This window comes from Melozone crissalis, unplaced genomic scaffold (genome assembly GCF_028551555.1).
Source record: "Melozone crissalis strain CALT ecotype California unplaced genomic scaffold, PUWL_Pcris_2 ptg000009l_1, whole genome shotgun sequence".
NCBI classification, from domain to species: Eukaryota; Metazoa; Chordata; class Aves; order Passeriformes; family Passerellidae; genus Melozone; species Melozone crissalis.
The window spans coordinates 4536618-4563699 of NW_026535787.1; the positions used below are offsets into that span (position 1 = coordinate 4536618).

The 27082-nt window shown below is 36.9% G+C and overlaps 1 protein-coding gene across 6 annotated transcripts in view; it reads left to right on the forward strand.

Moving 5' to 3' along the window:
- Positions 1–27082, forward strand: part of LOC128933502 (ephrin type-A receptor 6) — a 364188-nt gene that overhangs the window by 13975 nt on the left and 323131 nt on the right. For all 6 annotated transcript variants that reach the window (XM_054270497.1, XM_054270499.1, XM_054270498.1 and 3 more), the window contains exon 2: positions 12913–12977. In XM_054270497.1, the coding sequence (XP_054126472.1) occupies positions 12913–12977 (65 nt within the window). The remainder of the gene's footprint in view (positions 1–12912; positions 12978–27082) is intronic.

Consider the following 27082-nt stretch of genomic DNA (forward strand, 5'->3'; position numbering starts at 1 on the left):
GGTGACAGGTTGTTTGAATGGCAGCAAATCTGAGCAAAACCTGTTAGCTGCATCCATTCTCCAACTCCTGCCTCATTTCTGATGTGCAAAGAATAATCATGTTTCTTTTTGACAGTCAGTGTTCATTGTCTTCCTGTACAACCCCTAAATATGTGGCCACTTCTCAGTACCCCTCCTGACTGTGTAGCATTCTCCAGTCCCTGTTTTCCTTCAACTCCAGTTCTGCCTTCTGTTGTGAAGTTTTTTGGCTTTTCAGCATGACATCTCTCTTCCTCTCTGGTTTAACTTGAAAGAGGGTAGATTTGGATTGGATATGAAGAAGAGATTCCTTGCTGTGAGGGTGGTGAAAGACTGGCACAGAGTGCCCAGGAGAGCTGTGGCTGCTGCATCCATGGAAGTGTCCATGGCCAGGTTGGATGGAGTTTGTAGCAATCTGGGATAGTGGAAGGTGTCCCTGTCAAAAAAAAAAACTGTAGAGAGCCCCTCTCACCCTCTGAATTCTGTAATTCTGTGATATGCTGGATAGCCTTCCCAGACAAACTGAGCATTTTCATCATCTTGTAGTCTTCAGATAGGAGCAAAGAATATTTTAAAAAAAAATTAATGCCTGTTTTTTTTCCCCTTAATAGAGTAACTCATCTCCACAGTCATGGGGCTGTTTCTGGCCTTCTCATGTTTTCTGTGCTCAGACATTTCAGGCAGAATGGCAAAAGAGGGGAAAAAAAGAAGTTTTGAAGAAAAATGTCGCAGAGCACTTTTTAATTCCAACATTTTCTTTGCGGTAATCATTGAAATATAAAGGTTCCTGTTTCCTTCACTGGCAGCGTGCATGTGTTATTGTATAGTCTGTATTTGACATTGCCTGCAGAGTCCCTGGGCAGGGCTCCAGCCATCCTCAGTGACATTGCTCTTGCATCGCTGCCTTGTGTAACAGGCACTTCAGTCTCAAGTAGCCCTTTGAAGCGGGGCTTTGAGCTAAGTCCCAGGGAGCTGCTGCCTTTCCAGCACTTGACTACTGATGAAATGCTGTACCTGTCTAAATTACCTCTTGCACTGCAGAAAATCTGAAAAAGAACCCTTAAAAAAATGGAAAAGCAGTTTTTTTGCTTTCACTTCTTGACATGAAATCAGAAAAAATAGTTTATTTTATCCAGTTAGATTATTTCATGTACAAAAGGAAAAAGGAGGGTAACTATATACTGTGGAATAGGATCCCAGTTACTCAACAGTCTACTACATGAATGATGGCATTCTCAGATCTATTTAATGCTCTTCAGTTATCTTTCAAATTTAAATCTCCATGAATGTGTATTAAAAACATATAATTCAAAGCTGAAAGTCTCTGCATAGTAGAGGTGGGTACTCCATGCTGTCCAATATTTTAAAGTAATTTGATCTTTGGTTAGATAGACTTATTTCCTGTCAAGTGACAAGATACTGTATATTTATTTGTTAATAATGTTAAAAGTATTGCAAACCTGATTAATTGATAAAAACAGTTGAGCCTTCATGTTGATGCTCCACAGTATGGAAAGAGACCAAGAATTTTTAAAGCCACTGATTATTGGTATGTACTTTACAGCCTGACCTAGCACCTGTAAAATGTTCATGCTGTGAAAACTTGGTGCTTGACACAATAAATTATAAATGAAGAGCTAGTGGAAGAAGGCACAGGCTGTCGAAGTGAAACAGAGAATTACAAAGCTCAAAAACATTAAACTGACTGGCCGTGTAGATATTTAATCAAAGGAGATAAATGTTTTAACATCATGAACACGAAACTAGGAGATATCTCTGGGAATATTTGTCATGAGAGTAACAAAACTGTTTTCTAAGAGTTGTGTTTATTTTGGTATATTTTTGAGGTTCTGCATTAAAATAAAAGAAAGCGTAATATAGCCAAATGTTAACCTCATTTTATGAGTTGCCTTTATGTTCCATCCTGGAAGGTTTTTTCTGTATAATTTCTGCTAAACTCCTCCTCTGTACATCATGGTCACTTTCCAACTACATAAGGCCAAATGTATTAAATATTTCCCTTCCTAGGCAGATAACCTATCAAACAGGTGAGATATCACTTCAGGAAGCAAAGGAGAAAAACTGAACCATTTGCTTGAGAGCATTTTGCACACTTGAAAGTCATGGCTGCTTCTGCTTTGATATGCCCACAGCTTGTGACTCTACTGATGACTTCCCTTATCTACTGACAGCTAAAGTCATTACCTCTACCCAGCAGGAAAAAAACCCCAAATGTATCCTTAATAGTCCTCTGCTATCCTTTGTACTTCACTTGCTTACTTGGGTGTCATTGTTGGTAAATTGCATTTACAAGGCAGCCACTGACTCGGTCCCTCAGGTGGGATGGGGAGGAGCACCAAAAAAAAAAGTAAAAATCTTGTTGGTTGAGTTAACAGTTTAATAATAGAAACAAAGTAAAATATATAATAATGATAATAATAATAATGGTGATGAAGAAGCATAACAGTTGGAAGTAAAAAGAGAGATAAAACCTAAGGAAAGCGAGTGATGCACAGGGCACTTGCTCATCCCTGACTGTGGAATTCCCAGGCCATTCCCAAGCACTGATCAGCCCCTCACAGCCAACACCCTTCAGGTAACACACTGAGCGTGGTGTTCTGGGGTGTGGAATATCCCTTTGGCCAGTTTGGATCGCTTGTCCTGGCCGTGCTCCCTCCCAGGCTTTTGTGCACTGGCACAGCATGAGACACTGAAAAGTCCTGGGCTTGGGGTGAGCATTGCCCAGCAACAAGCCAAACATTGCTGTGTTACCTTTGTTATTCCCATACTAAACCCAAAACACAGCACTGCACCAGCTGCTAAGAAGAAAAGAAACTCTGTCCCAGCCCAAACCAAGACACTGGGGCAGTAGGGAGATCAGGGAGCATGTCTTACTGTTTTAGTAGGAAATACTAACTTCATCCTGTTTGTGTGGCAATGCCATAGGTCTGGAGTGGATAATAATAAATGTCCTGTCGCTATGGTAAGCCCATTTGTATGTCTTGTGGATGAATTCTGAGTGGTACTTCAGAGTACAGCTCTGCAACAGATGGGCATTGAAAGCAGCTGTGCTTTCTCACCCTCTGCACCACTTCTAAGAGACAAGTTGAACTTTGCTGTTGGCTGGGAAAATCAGGCGAGTCAGGATCTGCCATTTCTGGGCTGGATGTTTGCTTTGCTTTCTGCATTGTAGTTTTCTGTCTGCAAAATAAGGATGACCCCATTTCATTTTTTATGATGCAAAAATATGAACTGGATGTAGGTAAACTCGGATTTAGTTGCTGGAGTTAAAAAGTTAGGCTGAACTACAGAAATAATAGAAGATGGTGAGAGAATGGTAGAGTTATGGTGGTTCATTTGGTGGGTGCAGAAGAAACCTCCTTCCTGTCTCATGTCTGGAACTTCCCTGACTGTTGTTTCTATGTCTGATTTGCCTAGGTGAGGGTTTCAGACTCCCAGTTCTTGCTTTCAGCCTGTCTGAAGCAGCTCTGCAGCTCTGAACACAGCACCCTCTCTGCCAAAAATCCTGGACTGGACCTTTGTCTTAGTGCTTGAGCCAGAGATTCTCAAACAGCTCTTCATGGGGCTGTGCTGCCAGTCAAGCACAAGCTTGAGTTGCTTCAGCTTTTGTTCCTCTCCTAAGATTTGTCTGTTCTGTTCCTCTGCGTCCCCAAACTGCTAATTTTTCATTATGGTTATTAAGTGACTACTTGAGTAAGCAGTGGCCATCTGTCCTCTCAGTCCCTCTTTGTGACATTATCAGATGTTCTCTTTAAAGCTTCTTTCTTTCAAGGGACTGCTGTGGAACACTCCACACTTCTGGCTCCTTTTAAAAAGAGACACATTATGAGGTTGAAAGGTATTTCTGTATCAACCTTTCCAGGTATGCATTAGGAAAAGGGAACAAACCTTTGCAATGCCATTTCATTCTTTACTATTAGAGAGGCTGTGTCTTTATATCAGAGCATGGTAAGGAGGAATGGGTGCCTAAGGTGGGTTTGATTATGCCCATGAACTCCAGAGGGAAGTTTCTACCCCCCTTGAAGAGGAAGTCCCAAAAATATGCAGTATAGGAGCAATAGCCATGGAGTTATTAACTTCATAATTAGTTTGGCTGACAGGTATAGGTATTGTTATAATTTCCCTAAAGCTTTGGTAAGTTGGGGTTTTATTTTTTCACTTATGGATGTTGTGTCATTAACTTTTTATTCATTTTATCACCACCCAATACAAGTATTAAAGTAAAAGACATAAAAGAAACTGCTTCTAAGAATGCAGGTTAACAGCAAAGTGAAGAATATTAAGTTTAGCATTAGTTCCAACCTAAGAGAGTTGGCTTCAACACACAAGTCATTTACCAGTGCAAGGATAAATATGTTTGTCTGAATTTCAGTTGTTTCTAATTTCCCTAATGAAGATATACTTAGGTTAATAAACAGGGCTGACAAAACTGTCAGGTATTCGTGTTCATTTAGGAAATGCTGCCCAGTAATCTACTGTTGACATGAACATGATGGTGAATTGAATATCAATTAGTATTTTCAAGGCAGAATGAAAATTATGAACTAGGGCAGCTGGGCTCCTATCATCATTTTGTGGCGCCTCTTTTTATCAGGGTTAGCTCTTGATCTTTTTGTATTACACATGTGAAACCAAAACCATAGAAAAATAATACAGGTCTGGTGGTGTTTTCTGGAGCTGTGAACAGCATTAATTTATCTCACTCCATTTTAACAGCAATCTCTGCTGTAAAGAAGTACCTTAAAGCTGAGTCAATGGTAAGAACAGATTGTTTCCCTGGTACCTAAACTCCTTTTTCCCCATCTCATTCTTTGTGAGGAGCACATTAAAGTAGAGCAATCTGCCTCTGCCTGCCTCGGTTCCGTGCTCCCTGCCTGTCCTGCAGGGCTGACATTACAGAGCTCAGCCCTTCTGGTGCATTGCAAACTAGGAGTTCTCCCTCCTGGCTGAGCTGGGCATTTCACCTTCTCCTGCCTTGCTTTCCCGTTGAAAGTGCACTGATCAACAAAATCACTCTGAAATCACTTTGAGGCTGCTCTTGGGGAAAAAGCTCTGTACCAGGCTCGGAGAGGCAGGACATTACCTACTCATTTTCCATTCCACAATTACCTGAGGAAAACTTGGGGCCTCATCTTTTTCTGAGGTAAGCCCATTTATTTTGGATGTGAGAATGCTTTCTTTTTATCTCAGTAGTTTTATTTTTTTCTTGTGGTGATGAGTAAGACTCACATGGGAGAAGCAAGTGCCTATGTGAGACCTCAAAATAGGAAATGTTTACAGCTGTCCTAGAGCAAAATAACCTGCTGGGTGGCAGAATAAGTAGTTAAGATCTAGCCATATACAATTTGGAATTGCAACTGTTATCCTAGAAAGATTTCAGTGCAGAAATTGTCACGTGTTTCTGCACTGACAGATTTTTTCTCTATGCATTTGGTGCCACTGAATGTATCAAGTGGATTTCCAAGGCTTCCTTTGGTATTCGTGAAATAAAACTTGGAATCCACCTTACTGGGGAAGACTGACTCTTTTATTGACTGTTATTACATGCTTTTAACTGATACATTTTTGAATTTCTCTCCCCACTTTGATCTCTTTTCTGGAGTTATAGACAGGGATTAAAGTAATGGAAAGAAAAAGAATGCAGAATTTTACTGTTATTTCTTTTGGATGCAAAAGGATTCATGTTTATTGAAAATAACTCTGTCTTAGGTATTTATAAATTGTAAGTTACAGTAATTTAATATCAGATATTTTCATAGATGTTTAAAGTATTGAAGTTGCTTATTTTACAGTGAAGTGGCATTGATAAGGGAGAAAAAATAAGTTCTTGTTAAAATATGTTTGTGGTTGGAAACTTTAAACCCTGAAGTTAACTTAGAGCTTGCCAATTGTTAAAAAAAAATCTGCTTCTAAATCCTGCTTTCAGAGAGACAGGTGTAAGTGATGTAACTGAGGGGTCTGCAATGCCAATAATGATAGAACGTGAGAATAAAGGGGTTCATGTTGATTTTTAACGTGAGGATGGAAGAAAGTATGAAAAAGGGTGCAGTAAAACAGAAGCATTGGGTATGAGAACATTGGTTTCCATTCCAGAGAGAGATGGAGCAGTAGGGTTACAGCAGCCTTCTTCTTCTCCTCTGAGGAAAACATGCATATGGAAAGGATCCTTTTATTGGCTCTGTAATATGATAAATTTTAATTTAATTTAAAAAATGAACTTCCTAAGAAATAGGTAAGAATGTGTTCTAGGAAGAAAGGTTGAATGTGAAAGGTGAGCAGTAGCTGTGGTAGCTTTTTTTTTTCCCCCCCAAAAGAGCTATTATTTATTTTAATCTTGTTTTCTCAGAGCCACAAGATCTCAAATTATATCTATCACCAAGTGGTAGGAAACAGTAAGATTGAAACACATAACTGAAACAAATGAGAAAAGAGGGTAAATCATTCCTTAAGCATCTCTGTGTAATGTATGGAAAGAAAAATGGTGATTTGGGGGAACTGGGTTTTGAAGATTCCCTCTGGAGACCTCATGTAATGGAGTAAAACAGTACCAAGAAAAAGACAGGCATTTATCCAATATAATGTTGCAAATTTCTTAGCACTGACAAGATGAAAGTGCCATAAATGGGATGTTGGATTTAGTACATAAAAAATTATTCTGGCCAGTTCTCATTCTCCAAAAGGGAATTTTAAAAGTGTCTGTGTGAGTGTGCAAATATGAGAATAAGAAAGGTGAAAGGGGAAATTCCTTTTAAAAGTTCTTGATTAGGAAATCACGGATCAGTAAAAAAAGGCCAGTTTTAGATAACAGCTCAGTCTACATTGGAGGTAACATGAAAGCAGAAACTAGAAATATAAACATTTCTCATCAATAATAGAAAAGAGAGGATACCTGTGCAAATTAGCACGTTAGAAAATATGTAGTGTAAAAAACTGAAAATAAAAAGTGTGTTAGGTAAATGCCCAAGTCTCACAACACTCATGATAATGGGAATTTATATGATAATAATTCATAATGAATAATCATGAATATCATGATTATTATTATTAAAATCCCCATTATCATGAATAATAATTCATGATAATGGGAATTTTTCTACTGTATTAAAAATGCTTGTGTGAATGGTATTGAACTATTTTTAGAAACAGGCAGAAAATAATGTGTTTTAAATTGGGAAAATCAGAAATAAGTGATTTATTCATAAAATATGACGAATATGAAGTACTCCCCATCTGGTGTAAATAGTTCTCTTCCAAGAGTCCTGAAAGAATTGGCTGAGAACATCTCTGGGCTATTGATGGTAAATTTAATGAGTTTGGGGACTCGGGGAATTCAGGAATACTGGAAAAGCGTAGGTGTTAGAGTTGTGGTTTGAAAAGAAAAGGGAAGCCCCATTAACCAGGTAACTAGATTTTTATAAAACTCACATTTGGAGAAGTCATTTATCTCCTCTGCTGTGCCCCAAGGCAACAGGAGATTATGCAGAAACCAGGCCTGACAGTGTTCAAGGTGTCTTTAAAGCCTCCTGGAGTGGAGATTCCCCAGCTTCCCAATTAGTCACAGCTCTCCCTCTTCTTTACCACTGTGGGGTAGCAAGGATTTTCTTGGAGTCTGACATAAAACTCTTGGAAATGTTGAGGAGAGTGGGAGGATTAGTCTCTCTATTTTGCTGGCTCTAATCCCGCTTATCTCAGGCAAACAGCATTGTCAATACTTTGTTTACTCTCTGATTTGCTGTGACTCCTGTACACTTGCCTGGCAGAATTGCTGTCTAACAGGTGCTCCTCATACTTTATTACTGCATCTCATTAATCTTGCCTAAACCAGATAGCTGTTGAATGCAAAATAATGAAAATTATGGAAAAGGATTCAACTGATACGTGTATAATGAATGCCAGTTTATTTGGTTTATGGAAAACAGGCCTAGTCATAAAACCAAGCATTTAAATATTTTTTCCCAGTTGATTGCATGTTAATTACCAAGGTAACTTGGATATTGCATATCCCCTTCTTTCTGTCTTCCTCAGGCAGACAAGCCCCAGCAGTAATATGTTGAGATTTTTTTTCTATTATAACAGAATATGATAGAGTCTTCTGACAGTAAAAAGCTTAATTTTTTTTTTTTTTTACTAAATGGGTTTAAGAAAAACTCCTGAGGTCTAAGAAGCCTTAAAGTAGTTTTAATGACTGTTAAATCACCGAATTTGAGATATTCATTATACATTTTTAATTAGTAACATGAAAATAAATATAAACTCCATACCTGACAAAAGAACAATAAGTAAAGAAGGAAGGAGGATGTGCAGACAGGGAGGAGCCTTTATCACTTAGTAAAGGTCAGCCCTTGCAAATAAACTTTGTTTTAGTATAAACCAATGGATCTTTGTACATTCAAGAGCAGAAATTTAACCCAAACTGAAAAATACGATGATGAAAAGGAGTGAATCTGTACAGGACAGTGATGTTGTAGAGTAGTAACAGCCTATAAGCACAATGCTGCAGCAAAAAAAAAATAGGCTAATGTGACCCTGGATATCTAAATAGGATATAAAAATAGCCAGGACTCTTAATACATATTGTTAAAAGGAATGATTTCAGAATACTGCATGTGATCCTCTTTTTAGAAATTTAAAAAAAGAACCATAAAACCTGAACGAAAATACAGACACTTCAGAAGACAGCAACAACTCTCTTGAGGGCTGGAAGTGAGAGACTTCAAAAGCTCTCTGTGTTTGCCTTATAAATATGAACTTTGCAGTCAATAATAAAGTTCTCAGGGACAAAAAAAGCTGCCAGTTTTGCCCATTTCTGGGGGTCATCTGTAATGCCTCCCTGCCTTGCTGGAAGATACTGAAACTTTTACGTGGTACAGACGAGATGTTCCTGAATTTTAGTGCTGTCTTCAGAAATGAATGTCTGTGTATTGCTCTGCTTTCCTTGCAAATCTTTGGCTTACCCACTCTAGAGGTAACAGTGAAATGTTTAAAATGAGCACATCAAGCTGGGTAAACCAATATCAGACTGTGATTCCATGAAGTTGGCCAAAATCCTGTATTAAGGGTGTTAATTCACACATACCCTGTCTGGAGATGTGTAAAAAGAAGAAGAAAAGATAATGGTGAAATGAATATTTGGAGGGCTTTTTTCCTTGGTTGTACAGACACAATGGCAGAGTTCATCTTTAGAAGAGTATTTTGGAATGAAAATTAAAATTCCACCCTGTCAGTCCTTGGAGCTCTGCTCATTGTAATTTTAGGTAAAACAGTTTCCTTGGGACCAGGTAAAACCTCTGAAAAGATTAATTTCGGTTGTAAAGTCTAATAATAGCAGTGTAAGATAGCGTCCAGAAAAAAGGAAACTGAAGCTCAATAAGACATAATGAGTAATAATAATATATATTAAAGTATGTGCTGGGAAAAAAACCTAAACTCTTCTAAGAATGAAATGTCCAAGTAATTAAGCAATAGGCTTGCAGATGTATGTTCAAGTCTGTATATTATTATGAAAGTGTTAGAATCCCCAGTTCACTTATTTAAGAAAGGACATCCAAGTGCTAAATCTCAGTTCTTTTTATCCAAAGAGTTTTTTCAAAAGGGTCTTTGAGTTCATTTTGAATCGTGACATGACTTGGTACTGGCAGACCTAAACTCTTGTTCACTGTGCAAGTTTTAGAGCCATCACCTCAGAAAAGTGCCTGCTAAAAGTGGAGGTTGGATGTCACAAATGTCAATAACATTGCTGAGTCTCAGCCAGCGTACTCAGAGCTTTTCCGGTAAAATACTCACTGCAGTGGTTCCAGACACATTTCTGTTGCTGCTGGCAGCTAATGGCTCGTCCATAATGGACACTTTTCATTTTTTTAAGAAGGATGGAGCTTTTTATGGCATACAAAGGAGCATAAATAAGTAAATGTAGGGACAAGGGTCAATAAATATGACCTTGTGATCCCATTAGCTTTTTAGGGAATTTTCTCATTATAAGCATCATAGGAGTGGTGCCCACCATCTTTTTTTAGTCTCTTTGCATATGAATTTCCAGTTCTTTTGAAACTTTGCCTGTCCTGCAGGCAGAAGGGAAGCCCCCACTCCTGTATGTAATTCAGTGTAATTCAGATGTTTGCATGCTGGCAGTCCCTCTTAGCCTGGAGCTCTTTGGCAGAGGGATTTTCTGCCATGAGAGCTGTGAGTTGGCAGTGCCTTGGCAGTGCAGATTTGTCTGCCACCAGGGCTGTGCTGCTGGGCATAGGCTGCTTCTTAATCACCTCAGGTAAAGATAGCTTGCGTGTCTCTGTCCCACACTGAAGTCTAGCATGTAGATATCTCCAAACCTCTGAAGTGCTCAAGGATTTTATTGCTTTATCCATGTCCTCATTTGTATAGCAGACTCTGTTGAATCCACAGCTTCACTGGAGTTGGTGTTTCTTTGGCATAAGCATAAGGTTTACTTGATATTTCAGTGTTTGCACATTTTTGATTGATAATTATTTTATGTCTTATAATACAAGTGCTGTTGGAAGGACAGTCTTTTAATTTTTATGACTTTTATTTCTGACCCTGAAGGTGATACCATTCTAGTTCTGGTTAGTAGTTATTTGGTGATTTGAATTTCAGTTGGTTTGAATTTTCCAGTTCTTACAGATTTGGTAGCTACAGGTGAGAATATGTGAGCATTCAAGAGCCTTGGTATGTCAAATGTATCAAAAATTGTATTTTAACAGAACTCAATTACTCATTGGGGATCATTTGGTAAATGTATATGAGGAATATTATTAGATCATAGCTCAACTAAATCTAAACTTAATATACTTTCAGTGATGAATTTACTCTAGGTTTTTAATTTTTTTAATGTATAGCTTTGAGCCTTCAAGTAGTACTTGATTAATTCAGGCAAGGAATTAATTAATTCAGGCTCCACTGAAGAAATGAATTAGTTTTCCTTTCTGTATTTTCGGTCTTGTTCCACAGAAGTATTAATTTTTGAATACCTGGATGATGTTTATTAAATCGCAGTTTTGCTACCACAAAAATTGTAAAACTGAAATGACACTTCAAACCCTAATTAATGCTGCTCAGAGAAAAATGTATTTCTACCTGCAGGTCTGTAGGAATAGCCCTTGACAAAGAGCAAGATATAATTTGAAATTCAGCTGAAAACAAAGTACATAACAAATAGGCCTTGTTTTCTGGGGAGGGGAGAAGATGGGGGCAGAGATTGTAAGAAGAAAACAAACACCTAGGATGAAAGAAAATATTCTCAGAAACATGCTGAGCAGTTGGTCCTCTATGAAAAAGAAATGTGTAAACTCTTTTTTTGTTTTTTTTTTTTTTCCTTTGGAGGTAACAGATCCCCAGTTATGATCAACTTAAAAGTTTTACACAGCAAACTGCTGCATCAAATGTCAAGTGAGAAGATGCTTTTTTTGACTCTTCCACAAGAGCATGGTAGCCTGACACAAATAGAAAATACTATGACAGCTGTAAATCATATAAAAGACAGCAAATAATCTCAATGAGAATAGTGACCCTTTTTAAAAGTAAAATAGGGATTGTAAAAACTTATTAATTTTTACTCATATTATTCACAAAGCTTCATACAGTGAAGTGGTGAAGAAGTGGAGAGCAGAATACTCCCCTTTGTTGAATGTATTTTTAAAATGTCATTATTTCTTCACATAAACATTAAGCTTTTCTGTGGTTTATGTTGAGTATTTTACTTGCCTGTAAGTCTGTTGACGAGACAGCAAACTTCAGTTTCAGGTTAGAAGTCACCATCCATTCAAGCGCAGAGCAGCTCTAAGTGTCACTAGTACAAAAGAGAAGGGAAGATGCTGGGTCAGGTTCCCTCTAATACGGTTCCAAGTTCAGTGTCCATGCCAAGGTGCCTTTTCCATAAGGCAGAAAAACATGACCTGACTTCTGCTTCTGCTATAAACACATTAGAGAGAGCTGTACATTGATTATTTGGACAGACAAGAGGTAGAAGGTAGCACACAGCAATATAAACCCCACAAATGTGTGGATAGTAAGGCCACATTTCAAATTAATTGCTTAATTATTTTTCTCCATCATTTAACCATTCAAATAAGAGCTGAAATTAGTGGGCTGTAAGGAGGAGCTCAGCAATCAAAACACATCACTCAATAATTAAAATAAACTGCCCTGTATAATACTTAATTTTGTGTTTAAATCCTAATACAGATTTCTGAAGTTAGAGGGTCGGATGAAACAATTCCATTAGAGGGCAGTAATACCTGTGGGTAAAATGTCTCATGTGCTGTGTATATTTTGTTTAGCATCCGTGAATGGAAGTGAAAAAGGAAGTTAGTGTAATTTAACATCAAAATAATGCAGAAACATTTTGTAATATACAATAACACGCATTCTATCTTATATCAAAAAACCCAACATGAATATGACAGAAGTGATGCAAAATACGTGCAGCAGATACTGATACTGTAGTACTCCATCCAAGAGAGAAACTGAAGTTGTTTGTCTTTCTGTGTTCTCAATTTGTAAATTGAATAACTTTATTTCTGGGAAGTTTATGGGTTTCATTTAAAAAATCTTACTTTTGAAACTATGCATTTTATTAGCTTTAATGCTGCAGATTTTCCAGTTTTCCAGGCAAGGGATGGCAAGAATGTGCATGTTTGATCAGGCATCTTTTAGTGGTTAAAAATCAGTCATGTACTCTGATTTGGCTATGATTTCTGCAAAAGATTTAGGGGTTTTCATGAGTTTTGAGACCTTTTTAGGTATGAAATGAAAGCCCAAGTGAACCTGGCTAACGTGGCAAGTTCAGTCCTTCCTGTTTTAATATTTTGCTATGTCTAATCCAAGGAATACCACAAACACCATTTCTTTTTCCATTTTCAGTTGTGTTACTTGATACTACAACTGCCCTCGGAGAACTAGGATGGAAAACATTTCCCTTAAATGGGGTAAGTCTCTCACCATTTTGTTGGTTTTGGTCTGGATTTTGGCATTCTGACACTCTGTAAGTGGATATTCTTCCAATATAGACTTGTCTGAAAAATTTTAGTTTTTCTTGGGACTGGAGCTGCCTGTGTTGTGAGTAAGAATTAGAGATGCAAGAATGACATGAGTACATATTATTATGTTCCTCTTTTGCTTTTCTGAATACCAAGTATCTATCTAACTTTAAATCCAATGCTAACTGTTATGCATAATAAAATTTCATATTAAAAATTGCTATTCTGCAGGAATGTAAAAAAATACAACTCTTTTTTTTTGTGAAATAAAAGGAACAATAAGTTTCTGTTTTGCAAATTGGAACAAAAATTTTATGGTTTAAGTAAGAACCAGTATGGACTTTAGCCTTTGATAATATGGCATCAGATTGCCTAAATCAGAAAAATGAAAACATTAATAGTGTCTGTCATCCTTGGGGACAGTGAGCATGGGGTAGAGCAGCATTTTTACTCTCTAAAGTTCAACTATCAGTGCTTTGCCAGTGGCTGCACTTTCAGAACCTGTTTTTTTTTTCTTTCCACTCAGCTAATGCATGTCACAGAGTTTCAGGGGCATTTGTAAAGTAAGATGCACTATTCTGGAGCATTTAATGTGTTCTGCATCAACTTGTAGTTCTGATGTCAGTGTACATACTGTGGATCACTTATTTTTATACTAGCTTGCATTATCTCCTGATTCTTGTGTATGAGGCGTATAATTACTTGCTTCTCTGAAATGAGCTCAGAAAATACTGTTTTTCTGAGAGAAACATCTTGTTCCATTTTCAGTCATTTTATTTGCCATGTTCTGTTCCAGAAGGAAGTAGAAACTGTCTTCCCTCAGCACCTTAATAATCCATTTCTGTAAAATGCCTTCCGTGTCTTTGCCTTCAGGGATTTCAAGCCATATGACATTTCTTAATCTCAGCCTGTTTTCAACTTTATGGATTACTCTTTTTCTTTGTATTCCTAGGCATAATTTCCATCTCTCACAGATACTTCTGTGTTTTGCATTTTGTATGCAATCTCATGCAATCTGAGTTCTAATTCTGAAAGTTTTGTTTCCTTTAAAAATCCCAGACAAAGTACATACTGTCATATACCACAATGAGAAATGAATCAAGGAATTTTTGCTCTAGGAAAAAGTAAGGACTGTCATCTACCATGATGAGAAAATCCAGTGAGGAATGTTTTGCTTGAGCACTGGGATGAGCTCCATTGAAGTGCACAGTACATTTGGAAAGCACAAAAGATATAACTGCAGTTATTGTGTAAATTCTTAAAAGCTCTAGGTATGCCAAAATAGCCACAGTATGCAAACACAAAAACACGTGCATTCCAAGTTAATTTAAAACACAGCTATTATAACATGTATTTTTTGTCTCCTCATGCATACCCTAAACAATAGTTTTGCAGCCACGTGAGGGGTTTGGGTGTCTTAGGACCTCTGCTGTATATTAAGAACTGGCAGCACTTACTAGAATACATACGGAAGTTTACATTTCAGTAAGAACCTGGGATTCAGTTATTAAAATATTTCCCAAAAATGTAAAAAGTGATTTGAAAAAACAAAAGGAGCTAGAGTAAATATGGGGCAGAAAAGTGTTTTTTAGCATAAAATCATAGAATCATTTCTATTGGAAAAGACCTTTCAGATCGCTGAGTCCCACTGTTAACCCAAGACCACCGTGTTCACCACGTCCCCAAATGCCACAGTCACACACTTTTTGGACATTTCCAGGGATGGTGATTTATGTCCACAGTGCTACCTAATCTGAGTTACTCTTGCATCCTAATATAATCCAGAATATGGCACAAGCAGTGGTGTAATTGAGATCATCACTGCAGAGATAAGAATCCGTTTGGTCCCATGATGGGCACATTAGGATTTTCTTGTTTCCTGAAGGAGCGTAACAAATTTTGTATTGTTGGTGGTTTTTGAAAGAAATTTTTGTTCTGATACTATTGAAAGCTAATGTGTTACTTTAATCAAACCTTAAGTGTTTGTGTAGTGTTTATGTGTGTAAGAAAAATGTCATTGACATATGATTATTGCTCTGCTGAACATTTTTGATGTTAGGAGGATGGAATGATGTGTTTTCCTGAGCCTGTGACATTAGCAGAAGTCATTAATTTACTGGCACACTCAGTCACGAGGAATGTTTTCATTAAATTGAAGAGCAACTAAAATAATAATGCTTGGGATTTGGGTAATATTGAGTATGCCTCAGATTTTAAACTAACAGGCCAGGGTGAAGTGGGATAAAAAAATCAGGAGGTTCTTTTGCAACTTGTAGAACCTTAACCTTTGCCTCCCAGACTTTTTATTTCTAGTAGGTTCATTACATAACATTTGTAAACTTTCAACAGTTTCAGTCATCATTGAGCTGCAATGATAACTGTGTTATTCATGCCTTGGGAATATAATATGTGATTTTGTTTTAAAATTTTCTTCCCGGTTATTTGTGCATCCTTCCTGAAGTGTGAGAATGCAATGTTTTTTTCTTAAAAATGTGTTTTATTTATGTTCCAGATTTTTTTCCTTGTATTTTGAACAGGTAATAAATTTAGTGCTTAGAGCTACAAAAATGCAGCATAAAACATTAATATCTCTGAGGTCAATAGCATCAACTTTTGTTGACTGAGTTCCAGTTTAGCTTCTTAGTGATGGGCTGTCTAAAATTTCTGCCTTAATAATGGACACATCTGATACTTCCTCTGTTCTTTGGGCTGTAGTTCAAAATGACCGATTGATTTATGAAAAAGCATGCACTATGAAAGGAGATCTTTACTCACCAAACTGTCACTCCATAACCTTGAAAATACAGAACAGGGGTTTGGGGTTTTTTTGATGGGTACAAAAAATGGGAAGACACAAGTTCATGTGTTTCAGGAGAGGATGTGGATGGGAGCTTAGTGGGCAGTCTCAAGGGCATATGAAGTAAAATCCAGCAGTCTAACCAAAGTCAGTTTGCTGACCTTGGGGACTCAGTTAGGAACTGGGAAAGAAACAAAAAATATCTGAAAGTCCAACTGAAATGCAGTGTTCCATAACCTTTACATATTAGCAGTAATAGTAATAAAATAAGGCATCTTATTTAACTGCAGTTGGTGAGATATCTTCCTTCTGTCTTCAATGTAAATATATTATTTATTTCCCATTGCATTAATCATTGCAACACAATTTGGTGAGCGAAGTTTGCTCAGAAGCTGTGATTTGGGGACTATTGCCATAAAGGCATGTCCAGTCCTAATAAATTTCTGCCATAGAATTGTAAAATGGTTTGGATTGTAATGAAACTCAAAGATTGTCCAGTTTCAACTCTCTACCATGGGCAGGATGCCACAGGACCACACTGCTCAAACCTCAGACCATCCAGTCTGCCCTTGAACACTTCCAGGGATGGGGCAGCCACAGCTTTTCTGGACACCCTGTGCCAGGGCCTCAGCACCCTCACAGGAAAGCATTTCTTCCCAATATCCAATCCAAACCTCCTCTCTTTCAGTTTAGAGCCATTAGCTCTCCTCATATCACTCCATGCCCTTGTGGAAAGTCCCTCTCCAGCTCTCCTAGGGCCCCCTTTAGGCACTGGAAGGTGCTGTGAAGTCCCCCACAGCCTTCTCTTCTCCAGGCTGAACACGCCCAACTTGTGTGTAGCCACTCCAAAGATCAGTTTAAAAGGAGGGCAAGGTGACTCACAGCGCAAAGCTGTGAGACATTTACATGTGGAAAAGACTTATAAAAGCTATCTTGACTTGTCATAGTAGACACAATGTATGGCCTCAGCAGTAAAGAACCTACTAGAAGTCCTCTAAATTGTTTGACAACTCTGTCACTGAAACTACTTGAGTTTCCACAATTATTTGAACAGTTTTCTTGTCAATTGGTAATCTACCAATTAATCTATCCAGGGAAATAATTCTGGTTTGAATATCTTGTTTCTATAGAGGATTTTAATTCTTTTTAATAACAATTGCTAATATACAGTATTATTGATCTTCCTGTGTTGTGAATTTTTTGAGACTAATCTTGTCAAAGCACTGATGTTTTTCTCCTTACCAGACTGTTTATATTACCCTCTCTGTTAAAATAATTGTTTTACAGTAAATGCATTCATCAACAATTTTTTTAGCTGATTTTTAGCTGATTAGGAGACATTTTTGTAGTTTATGGTAACAAGAGTTTTGAATGGCTTGGTTGTTTGTCACAGATGGCACTGATGTTTTCCTGTGCCAGCCTGTAAACATTTCTTTCAATGCAGCTGCATCCATTTTCACCTCCATCTTTTAAATATCTCAGAAAGTGATGGGGGGACTATCTCTTGGAACATTCTTCTACAATACTTAGCATTTTTAACTATTCATTTCCTTAAGCAGACTGTCTTTGAACTGTATTTATAGACGTAAGGAAGTTTATATACTTAATACCAATTTCCTAAATAAAACAATGGTGTTTTCTCAGCACTGTTTTGGTCACCAGTATAAACATCACACCAAAGGGCAGCTGGAAAGAAATTAACTCTGTCCCAGAGAGACACAGTAAACATAATTAAAATTCAAGTTGTGTGAAAGTTACCAGGATAAAGCAGCAATACTATAAAAAGACTTCTGTCTGAAAGTATTTCACTTTTCTTCCAAACAAATCGTAGAATCATTTGGGTAGGAAATGATTTGGATCACTGAGTCTGACTGCAGATAACCCTGCCGAGTCCCTCACTAGGCCATGTCCATAAGGGCCACATTGACTTGTCTTCACACATCTCCAGGGCTGAGGACTCAACTGCATCCCTGGACAGCCTGTTCCAATGCTTGGTAACCTTTGCCATGAAAAAAAAAAAATCCTAATATCCAAAAGTCTAAGTTCCTTTACCCCTACAGCAGTTCAACTGTGGTAAAGTTACATCTGTGTGGGGAGATGTTGCAGAAGTAGCAAGTTCTTCTATCTAAGAACTTCGGAGGGAAAAAAAAAAAAGAAAACATCCCAAAGTCTAAGTTCTTTTATCCCTACAGCAGTTCAGCTGTGGTAAAGTTACATCTGTGAAAGTTCATCAGCAGAATTTCAGAGGTGTTACAGAGGCTGTGGTTTTAATAGGAACTTTAATAGAAGGCAGGGATTTAGCTGTCAGAACATTTAACAGGGATGAAGGGAAGGAAGCTAATCAGATTTTCACACAATATGGGGAATTTACAGAGATGACATTAAGAAAAAATATTGGTAGTCACGTATTTGAGCTGTAATTTGGGCATAGTCAGATACCATCCTCTGCAATGCCATATTTAAAATCCTTTTTGACACTCAAGTCATTTTTTGAGGAAAAAGGTTAGATCAAGGGGTAAGTTTTTTGGGATTAATTTCCATCTGCAGAGATTAAACAATTAGGTATATCCAAGATCTAGTTAAATGGCTTTCTTAAAGGAGTTGCAGTTACTCATATGAGATGACTGGCTTGTGAGAGTCAGTTTCCTTGTTTCTTTTAGGAGCATCTCTTAGACCACATAGGCTTTTTTTCTTGGAAACTGAATATCCTGGAAACTGTCAGTGTCCAGATAGATTGGTGCATGTCTAAATTTTTGCGTTTGCCTGTATTTTCTGGTAAAATGGCAAAAATCCTTATTTTCTTGGAAAACCCTGGAGCCACAGAATTAGCTGTGGCTGTGCTAGGAATTTGAGAGTCTGCTGAATGGATGCAGGGTTATGGTAGCATGGTCCATCAGAAATAGGTAAATTAAAAAAATCTGCTAGGCACTGTAATGTGATAATATTTGTCACCTTCAGTTTTTGTGTACATACACTTAAGCAGTCTCCTGATTATTGTTGTGTGGAAGATCTATTTGCAGATTCCACAGAGGCTTGACTAAATACATGGTTGTATTCTTATTTGGACATTTCAAACACATTTCGGGCCACTGGTGCTTGCCGCTTGCCAGATCTAAACCATTCCTAGCCTAAATAATGACATGTCATAAATTAACAACAAAACAAAACCAAAAACCTCCCAAAAATCCCAACCTCCCAGAAAAAAGCCCACCAAGCAAACAAAAGTTAAGTACAAACCTACAAACCACTTAGAGGGAAGCAGATATAATGGAGGAGGATCATAAACAAATTTGTATCCTCCAGTACAGAACAGCCATATACTTACAGCTCATCTATAATCTGTAATAGTACAGCATTAGAAGCAGTCTCTGAACTGCTCAACCAAAAGCAATTTATTGTAATTCTAGTGTTCTTGTGTGATAAATCTCAACTTGATGATAGTAATGCTGCATATATTTTTGCATTAATTTTCCATTATTTTTAATTTAAATAGTCCTATGTACATATATACCCCTAGTAAAGGCAAAATTTATTGTAGATATTGATTATTTTTCAATGTCTATTGTACATTATATAGCAAAGGAAGGCAAAGAGTGGCAATAGCAGTATTTCTGTTTTCTGTTGTGTTTCTCGTTTTAGGTGTGAGAACCATTCTAACTGGTGGAACACAGTAAACATAAGTTTTTAGTTGTGCAGCCCCACAGGATGAATGTTAATTCTGTATTTTTTTTTTTTTTAATAGATTGGTTGGAAATTTAAAGAAAGAAGATTACCATGCATGGGTTGCACATTGATGCACTCAGTGCACAAAACCCAGCTTTTAAATTTGTGAATTTGTGTAGGCTGTACATTCATCTCTCGCACTCACAAGTTTACAGTATTTTGGCTTACCAGTGTGGGCAGTAAGGAAAAAAAAAAGAAAGCATAATTTATTGAAAAATAAATAGAATTTTTTTTTTTTTTTTTTTTTTTTTTTTTTTTTTTTTTTTTTGGTATGCAAAGAATTGTGTTTGAGAAGGAAAACACAGTGGGTCGAAGGAAGAAGAATGGTTGATTTAATTTTCTGTTTGGTGTCTTTTCAGCAGTGTTGGATTCCAGAATTTTATGGCTTCTGTTAGGCAAATATTTTGAAATTCAAAAATTTCCCTCATATGTGTATACCAATTTAAATATAATATTTTTTGTTACAATTCAGCCTTCACTGTGCAGGCCCATGGGGCAAGAAAGCATGACAAACTGAGTGCTGCCCTCAGTAAAAAAATCAAGGAAAAGTCAGGACAAAATAAAGTGGAAGAAAAGCAATATTTATGGAAATATGAGGTGCATACTGAACACCTCTTTATCTGAACCATTGTATTTTCAGAGCCTTCAGAACTGCTGCACTGAACTCTTGGGAAATACCCTTTGAAATTCCTGTGTGCTTAGGAAATGGTCTCATAAATGCTAAAGTAGGTGATAAATATCTAGGTATTCTGAAAAGAAATCTCTCTGAATTGTTCCAAGGCCATAAAAATATATTTTTTTTTCAAAGAGGAAAGGTAAAATTGGCAGCAACAGAGGATGCTTCACTGTCTCATGACCAGGTGCTGCTTTTTACTCAGATGCTGTGTTCATTAATTTTGAGAACTCTAACCAAACTTCTGCTTTCTTTTTATCATTTTTATTGCCAGGAATAGTTTATATTCTAAAAGTGGATCTCCTATGTATAATGAAAAACAAAAGAATTAATATATTCTTAAGGATTTGCAGTAGCCTGACCTTATATTGTAAGTCTTTACTTAGACTTAACAGAAGAGAAAGCAAAAAAAAAAAAACCCCAAACCATGCCAACTTTACTTTTGAACCTTTTACAGATGTTTAAATACATGGAATGAATTCTTAAAATTACAGAGAAGTAACCCGATTATCAAGCTGGAAGCATTCTCTAAGCCTCTTTTACATACTTAGGCACACGGAGTCCCTTTTGCAAATTGCAGCAAATCATTTATGTTCTGATGGTGCTTTAAATGATAGGATTATAGGATGTTTGTGGGTACCAGGAGTTTTAACCATTGCCAGGATGAAAATACAGTATCCAAATAGTTCTTCTGCTCTGCTGGAATTCTCACCAAGTAAGAAAAAAATACTCCAGCTGGACTGAAAGTTGAAGAAATTCTTCTCTGCTTTGCCCTCTCTGCCAGTAGATGTCCAAACCTCTGGTACAGCATTTGAGCTTGAAAACCCTTATCTGAAGAACAGTTAACTAAATAAAGAGTGCAGCAATTGCTAGTCCAAAATATAGAGAATTGTAAACTTCAGATTTAAGGAGATACACCTCAGACAGTAATTTTCACATGATTTAATATCCTGCAAAGGCATCCAGGCGAGTACAGAGCCTTTACCACATGGATTATGTATTTATGTAAGCAATCCTAGCAGAATTGGATACTCTTCACATAATCTTCCCAATCTACTTCAAAAAATGGAAAATAAATAGTTTGCATATATGTCTATTGGCTGCTAATAAAGAAAAAGAATTACTTAATAATCATAATTCCACGGAGAACAAATAGAAAGGAGCCCAGTATAAAATCTATGTATTTATGAGTAATAATTTGTAACTGTATTTTAGATTTAAGAGGATAATCCTCTGCTATTTTATTTAATCAAAAGAATCCTATCCTAGGAGTTTAAAACATAATACATGACTTGCAGAAATAAAGTGGAAGATCACAAGTATTGTTGAGATGTAGAGCAGTATTTGAAGAGCACAGGTGTGTTCTACTTGACCTTTTGTCTTTTAAGAAGTCCAGTAAAAGTTTCTTTTAGATTTCCTACTAGTGTTAAAAGCTGGGCATATTGTAGAGGAAGTAAAAAAAAAAAATTAGAGTTTAACTTAGCAGACACAACAGCTGATTAATGTGATAATATGCTCAATATGGCCCTCTTCAGTGATTTCTCTCCATGTCTGCTAGTACTTTTCATCAGCTTTCCATGCTATAAGGAATACTCCCAATTTCTTAATTTTCTTAAGGAAGAACTTCAACATTTTGTTTTCCCTCTCAGCTGATGGATACATGGATACTTTTGCACTATGCCTATGACCAACAGGTCATGAAGTGGTAAGCAGTAGAATTTTTATTCCATAAAAATTGGATAGAAATGTTGTATCCTAGGTATTACTGCATTGTCCTGTTGGCCCTTGGCATGTCAGAAGAATGCTACTAATGATTTTATATCAAAATATTTAAAGACTTGATAGAGTTCATTATTAACAGTAGCATAACTAAGGAGATTGCTTTGGTTCCCTTTTTCATGTAGGCTACTAAGGGGATTGACTTTAGCTCCCTGATTCTTGCCATGATGATTAAGGGGATTTGTTTAAACACCCCATTTCACGTGGTAGAGCTACTGTAAAAGGATTAGTTTTGGATTCCACTTCCACGTGGGAAAGCTAAGGGGATTAGCTTTAGCTTTTCATTCCATGACAAAATAACTAAGGGCAATTGCTTTCACTGCCCATGTGGTGAAATCTTGATGCCCCCTTGCATCAAGATTTGTCTTGCTTTTGCCGTTCTTGTTTTAGTTCCTTTCCCTCTGCTCTTACTGCCCAAAGTCATTTGGCTTCAGGCTTTCTGCCTTCCTCATGGAAGGCCCACTGCCCATACTGAGCTTTGCATCTGGTAAGGAAAACTGAAGAGACTGATGAAATCCTGTGTGTTTTGTTCTTTTCCTCATGGAAGCTCAAATGTTAGAATTCCTCTAACATTTGATAAAATCAAGTGTAGGAATTGCCCTAACTGCTAACAGTGCTATTCAATGTGAAGCAGTATTTGATTTATGGCAATGAATAGGACCATGAGCTTCACCTGTAAGCAAAGGTCTTGGGGGACTCTTTATGCTGCCATTTGGTGCAAAACTGTGGATATTTTTTACAAAATTCAACAAAGCTACCACCTGAGCCACAAATGGTGTAGCCAACTCAGTGCAGCACCAAATCCACACCAACAGGCACTGTGTAAGGGCAGAATTTATCTAAGGAGAAAAAACCCAAGACCTGAGTGCTGTCAGAAACTCTGCTCGTGTATCTGCTCAGCCTTGCTCCTGTGAATACACCAGTCCCAGGAAGAAAAAGCTCTCTGAGGTCTTTGTACCAAATTGCATTGTGCAGCCAGCACAAATTAATATTTTCAAACCACTTAAAAGCAAATAAGATGCCTACATGTAAATTCAAAACAGGCACTTCATGCCCAGCTAATGAAGTTTTGTCTGAGCTATTTAAAAAACCAGGATCTGTGCCCTGGCTTTGGAGATGGGTGTCTCCACAAAGCTGTTTTAAATACTTGCTCTTCCCTGAGTCTCTGACTGGGGAATGGGCAGGTTTTAGTCTATAAATCCAGAAACTAATGAGGTTCTTCCTTTGGCAACCTTTTATTTTATGTTGAGGTGGGGCTTTTTTTGTTTGGTTGGTTTGTGGGTTTTTGTAGGTTTATTGTTGGTTTTTTGTGTTTGTTTTTTTTTTGTAGTTGTTGTTGTTTGTTTGTTTGTTTTTATTGTTATTTACTAGTGTAGTGGAAGTGCTTGAAACTTTACATAAACTTACATAAAACACTTAAACATGTCAATATTTTAAGGTATAGCAATTTCTTTTGAAGTGAAGCTTAAAGTTAAAAAACAAATTAATTTTTAAAATATTTTTATGTTTAAATTTTACAAGGAACCAGCCTTGTGTATCCATCTTGTGTCAGAATAATCATAGATGTGAGCAATTAGGAAAAAAAGCAGATGTCAGCCACTGCCCAGCCCTGGCACTGTGCTGGCACAGACATAGCCTTAGGAGCAGGATTCTGAAGAGAATCCTTCCAAAAACATGTGCTGTTTTCCCAGTATTTCAGTTCTCCACGATGGAATATAGCAGGACTCTTTCAGCAGCTGCAGTTCTGAGCTGTCCGCTCAAAAGCTGGTTGGTTCCACAATGTGCAGCCACTTGAGTTTTGTATATAGTCATGAACATGAGATGTGCGTATGGATCCACTCTCCTCTAGCATTGTGTGTGCTCAGGTCTGGCTCAGTTGAGCTGTGCAGTCACCTATTCTGAGCTTACAGCACATTCTGGAATTTACTTCACTCTTCATGCTGCTCAGTAAAACCAGGGTTTGAATTTGTCCCTTCAGTGCCCTACCTCAGCTTTACATTTCTGAGGCTCTTTTGCTGTGGTGTTTTTTTCCCTTTGCTTCTAAAAATAAAACGCATCAAAAGCAATTGGAAAAGAAAGCTGAGCTTCTAGGAAATTTTACACATTTCTTGAAGAGAAAAAAAAAAAAAGAATAAATGCAATGGAGAAGTTCCTCCAGAAGTACTCACGTGCAGAATGATGTATATCTTTAGTCATTCATGGAATAGATGTATGTTAAGATAAGCACACAACAAACCACCTCAGTAAAAAATCTAATTCTCTATAATGTATTTCAGGTATCAGTGCCATGAGAAATCTGGCTTGATCTCAAGTCTTGCTGATTTATCCACAGTATACAATCAGTGCTTGATGTAGATGAAAACAATCAAACTTCTTTCCCACTTGGGTCAGTGCGGGAAATTTCCTGAGGGAAAATGTTTTGTTCTTCATAATTTTTTTTGTTGTATATACTGAAGACTGTTTATTAGATTGAAGGATTTTTGCTTTGACTGCTGCAGAAGAGCCAGAATAACAGGGTAAGAGTTACTGCAGTGGCTTTGATGTGAATTTTCCCTTCTCATGGGAATCATCCTGAATCTACAACCTGGTTGCCTGAGCTAGAGATCATTTATAATCTGTGATTATTAAATTTTATATCTCTAGATTCCCTTGGAGTACTGTCACTTCCTGCATGTATTTTAAAGTTATGAATATACAATATAGTAAAGGAATATCAAATTAATCACAAGCAATGAGATAAATTTTGTGTAAGAGTAAAGCTTGAATCTTTATAGAGTGTTGAGGCAGGTTTTTCACTGTTCTCATATTTATGCCTTTTTGGGTAGTACTGTTGTATATAGCAGGGTTTTTTTAAATTCTTGTCACATGTTTTATGTCCGCAGAGTTAAGGTTAGTCAGAAACATGACAGAACTTCTTCAGTGAAGTCATTTGGAATGACTTTGCTAATTCTTTTTTTGGAGTTGTAATTTTAAATACAACTGTTGTAGTTGCTATGTAGAACTTAAATATTTTCAAAGAAAAGTGCAATAAGTGTTAAACCACATGGCAAGAAGCAAAATACTTTGTTCACTCTTTTCTGTGATTTTAGTGAAGAGGAAATGGATTAGCTTATAAATTGTGATTTAAGAATAAGGTCAAGGATATCAAAGAAACCACAAATTAGTGAAAATTGTTTCTGGGGAATTCAGAGTGTATTTTATACAGTTTTCAGTTACTTTGGGTAGATTTTTTGGCTATTCTTTTCCCTGTGTTTTGATTTCATGAAATTTCCCTTCAGTACAAAAGCTGAATATTTAATTATTATTTTTGATCTTTTTGTTTTGCACTAATACATCAAAGCTGTTTAAATTTTAGGAAGGAGCATAGAACATGTAAAGAGTGTTGAACTATGTGGTAATAAAATCATACATAACACCAAAAAAGTAACAGCAATATATACCAAGACAAGATGACCTTTTCATTCATAACTTTAAAGAAATTATTTTATTATCTGTTGACAAGAATCTTTTACATTATGACTGGTTTTTCTTAGTTTTCTTTTTCTTTTCAAATGATGACACCTTTAAAATTCATCATTTAAATAGAGTGGTGCCAGCCTAATTGTCAACATCTCTGGTTCTTTATTCTCAATTCTTGAACATCTGCCCAAACCCAGTTGTTCCCAATGATTCCTGCATGAGACACATGCAGTATTACCTGGTCAACATGGCCTAAAAAGGGATGTACTGTCTTACTATGTCCTGTTCCTTGAAGTAGTTGCCATAATTTCCAGCACAGCTTTCATGCAAAAGGTCTTGCTAAATAACAGTCTAAACACATCTCCTTTTTTTCCCCAGAAATTTCCTAGGGAACAGTTTAGCATCCATTTGCTGACATCCTCTTAACACAAATGCATAGCTGTAATAAAAAAGCACTTCAGATTTTAAAAGTAGATGCTATCATAGAGTGTCACTGTGCTAAAAAGACGAACATCTCTCTTTCCAAATTGTTGCTATTTGGAAAAGAGCGCATTTATTTTCAATATGTACTTGTATAGAGGAAGGCCAAAAGTTATGTTTCAGGGAGCCTGGCCAGCTTGGTATTGTTTTGAATTAGGGTTGGTTTGTTTTTTTTTTTTTTTTAAGGCTATGCAATGCTTTAAAGATACTTTAGGTATTGTACATGTTTAAGATTTCAATGTTATGAACATGGATAGAATAAAAAACCCCAAGTGATAAAGCATTGTAATAGATATAGGTATAAGTATAGATATAGAGATAGATGTCTATATAGATATAGATATATAGAGAGATGTAGATATAGATATAGATATAGATATAGATATAGATATAGATATAGATAAGCATACATGGGCAATAAAAACCCCTCCCAGTTAGCCTAATTTTGATGATTTGGGAGACTGGAGGAAATCTTCACTCAGTGTTTGATAAATGGCTTCATTTCACTTCAAAGGCTGGCTGTAGTTGAGGGTATTTTAGAGTGAAAGTTTAGTGATAGAGGCTACATATTTAATTACCAGGTATCAACATTTTCTAAAAGGGTAAAATTTTACTATTGACTCAGAAAACTCAATCTGAATGCAATAAATGCAGCATTTTGTAATCAAGTAATGCTTGATATGGTTTGTCCTTTTTTTGTTTGTTTGTTAGTTTAAAGTCCACTAAACTGATGTCACCACAGTTTCTTGGCTGTCCCATTTTCCAGCTGACCAACTGTCAGTTCCTGTTTCTGGACATGATTCCAAATGCAGCCCAGAACATGGCAAAGTGAATGCAGAACAGATTGAGCACTGAGGGGAACCTGAGCAATGCAGCTTGAGGAGATGAAAATGCTGCAAGGCTGCAGACAGCCTGGAAGGGAGCAGAAGGGAGCCAAAGGAACTGGAAAATGCAGCCAGAAAACTTGTGAGACAGCGGGTACAAAAAAGCCAGACTTAGAAAAATTTGGAAATAATAATTTCTAAAAGGCAGCACAGCTCAAGAATGCATAATCATAGAGAATGATCTACAGATATTTATATTGGATACTATTACTGCTATTAACAAGTCCTCAACTAATTAAACAAATGCTCTCTGCATTTA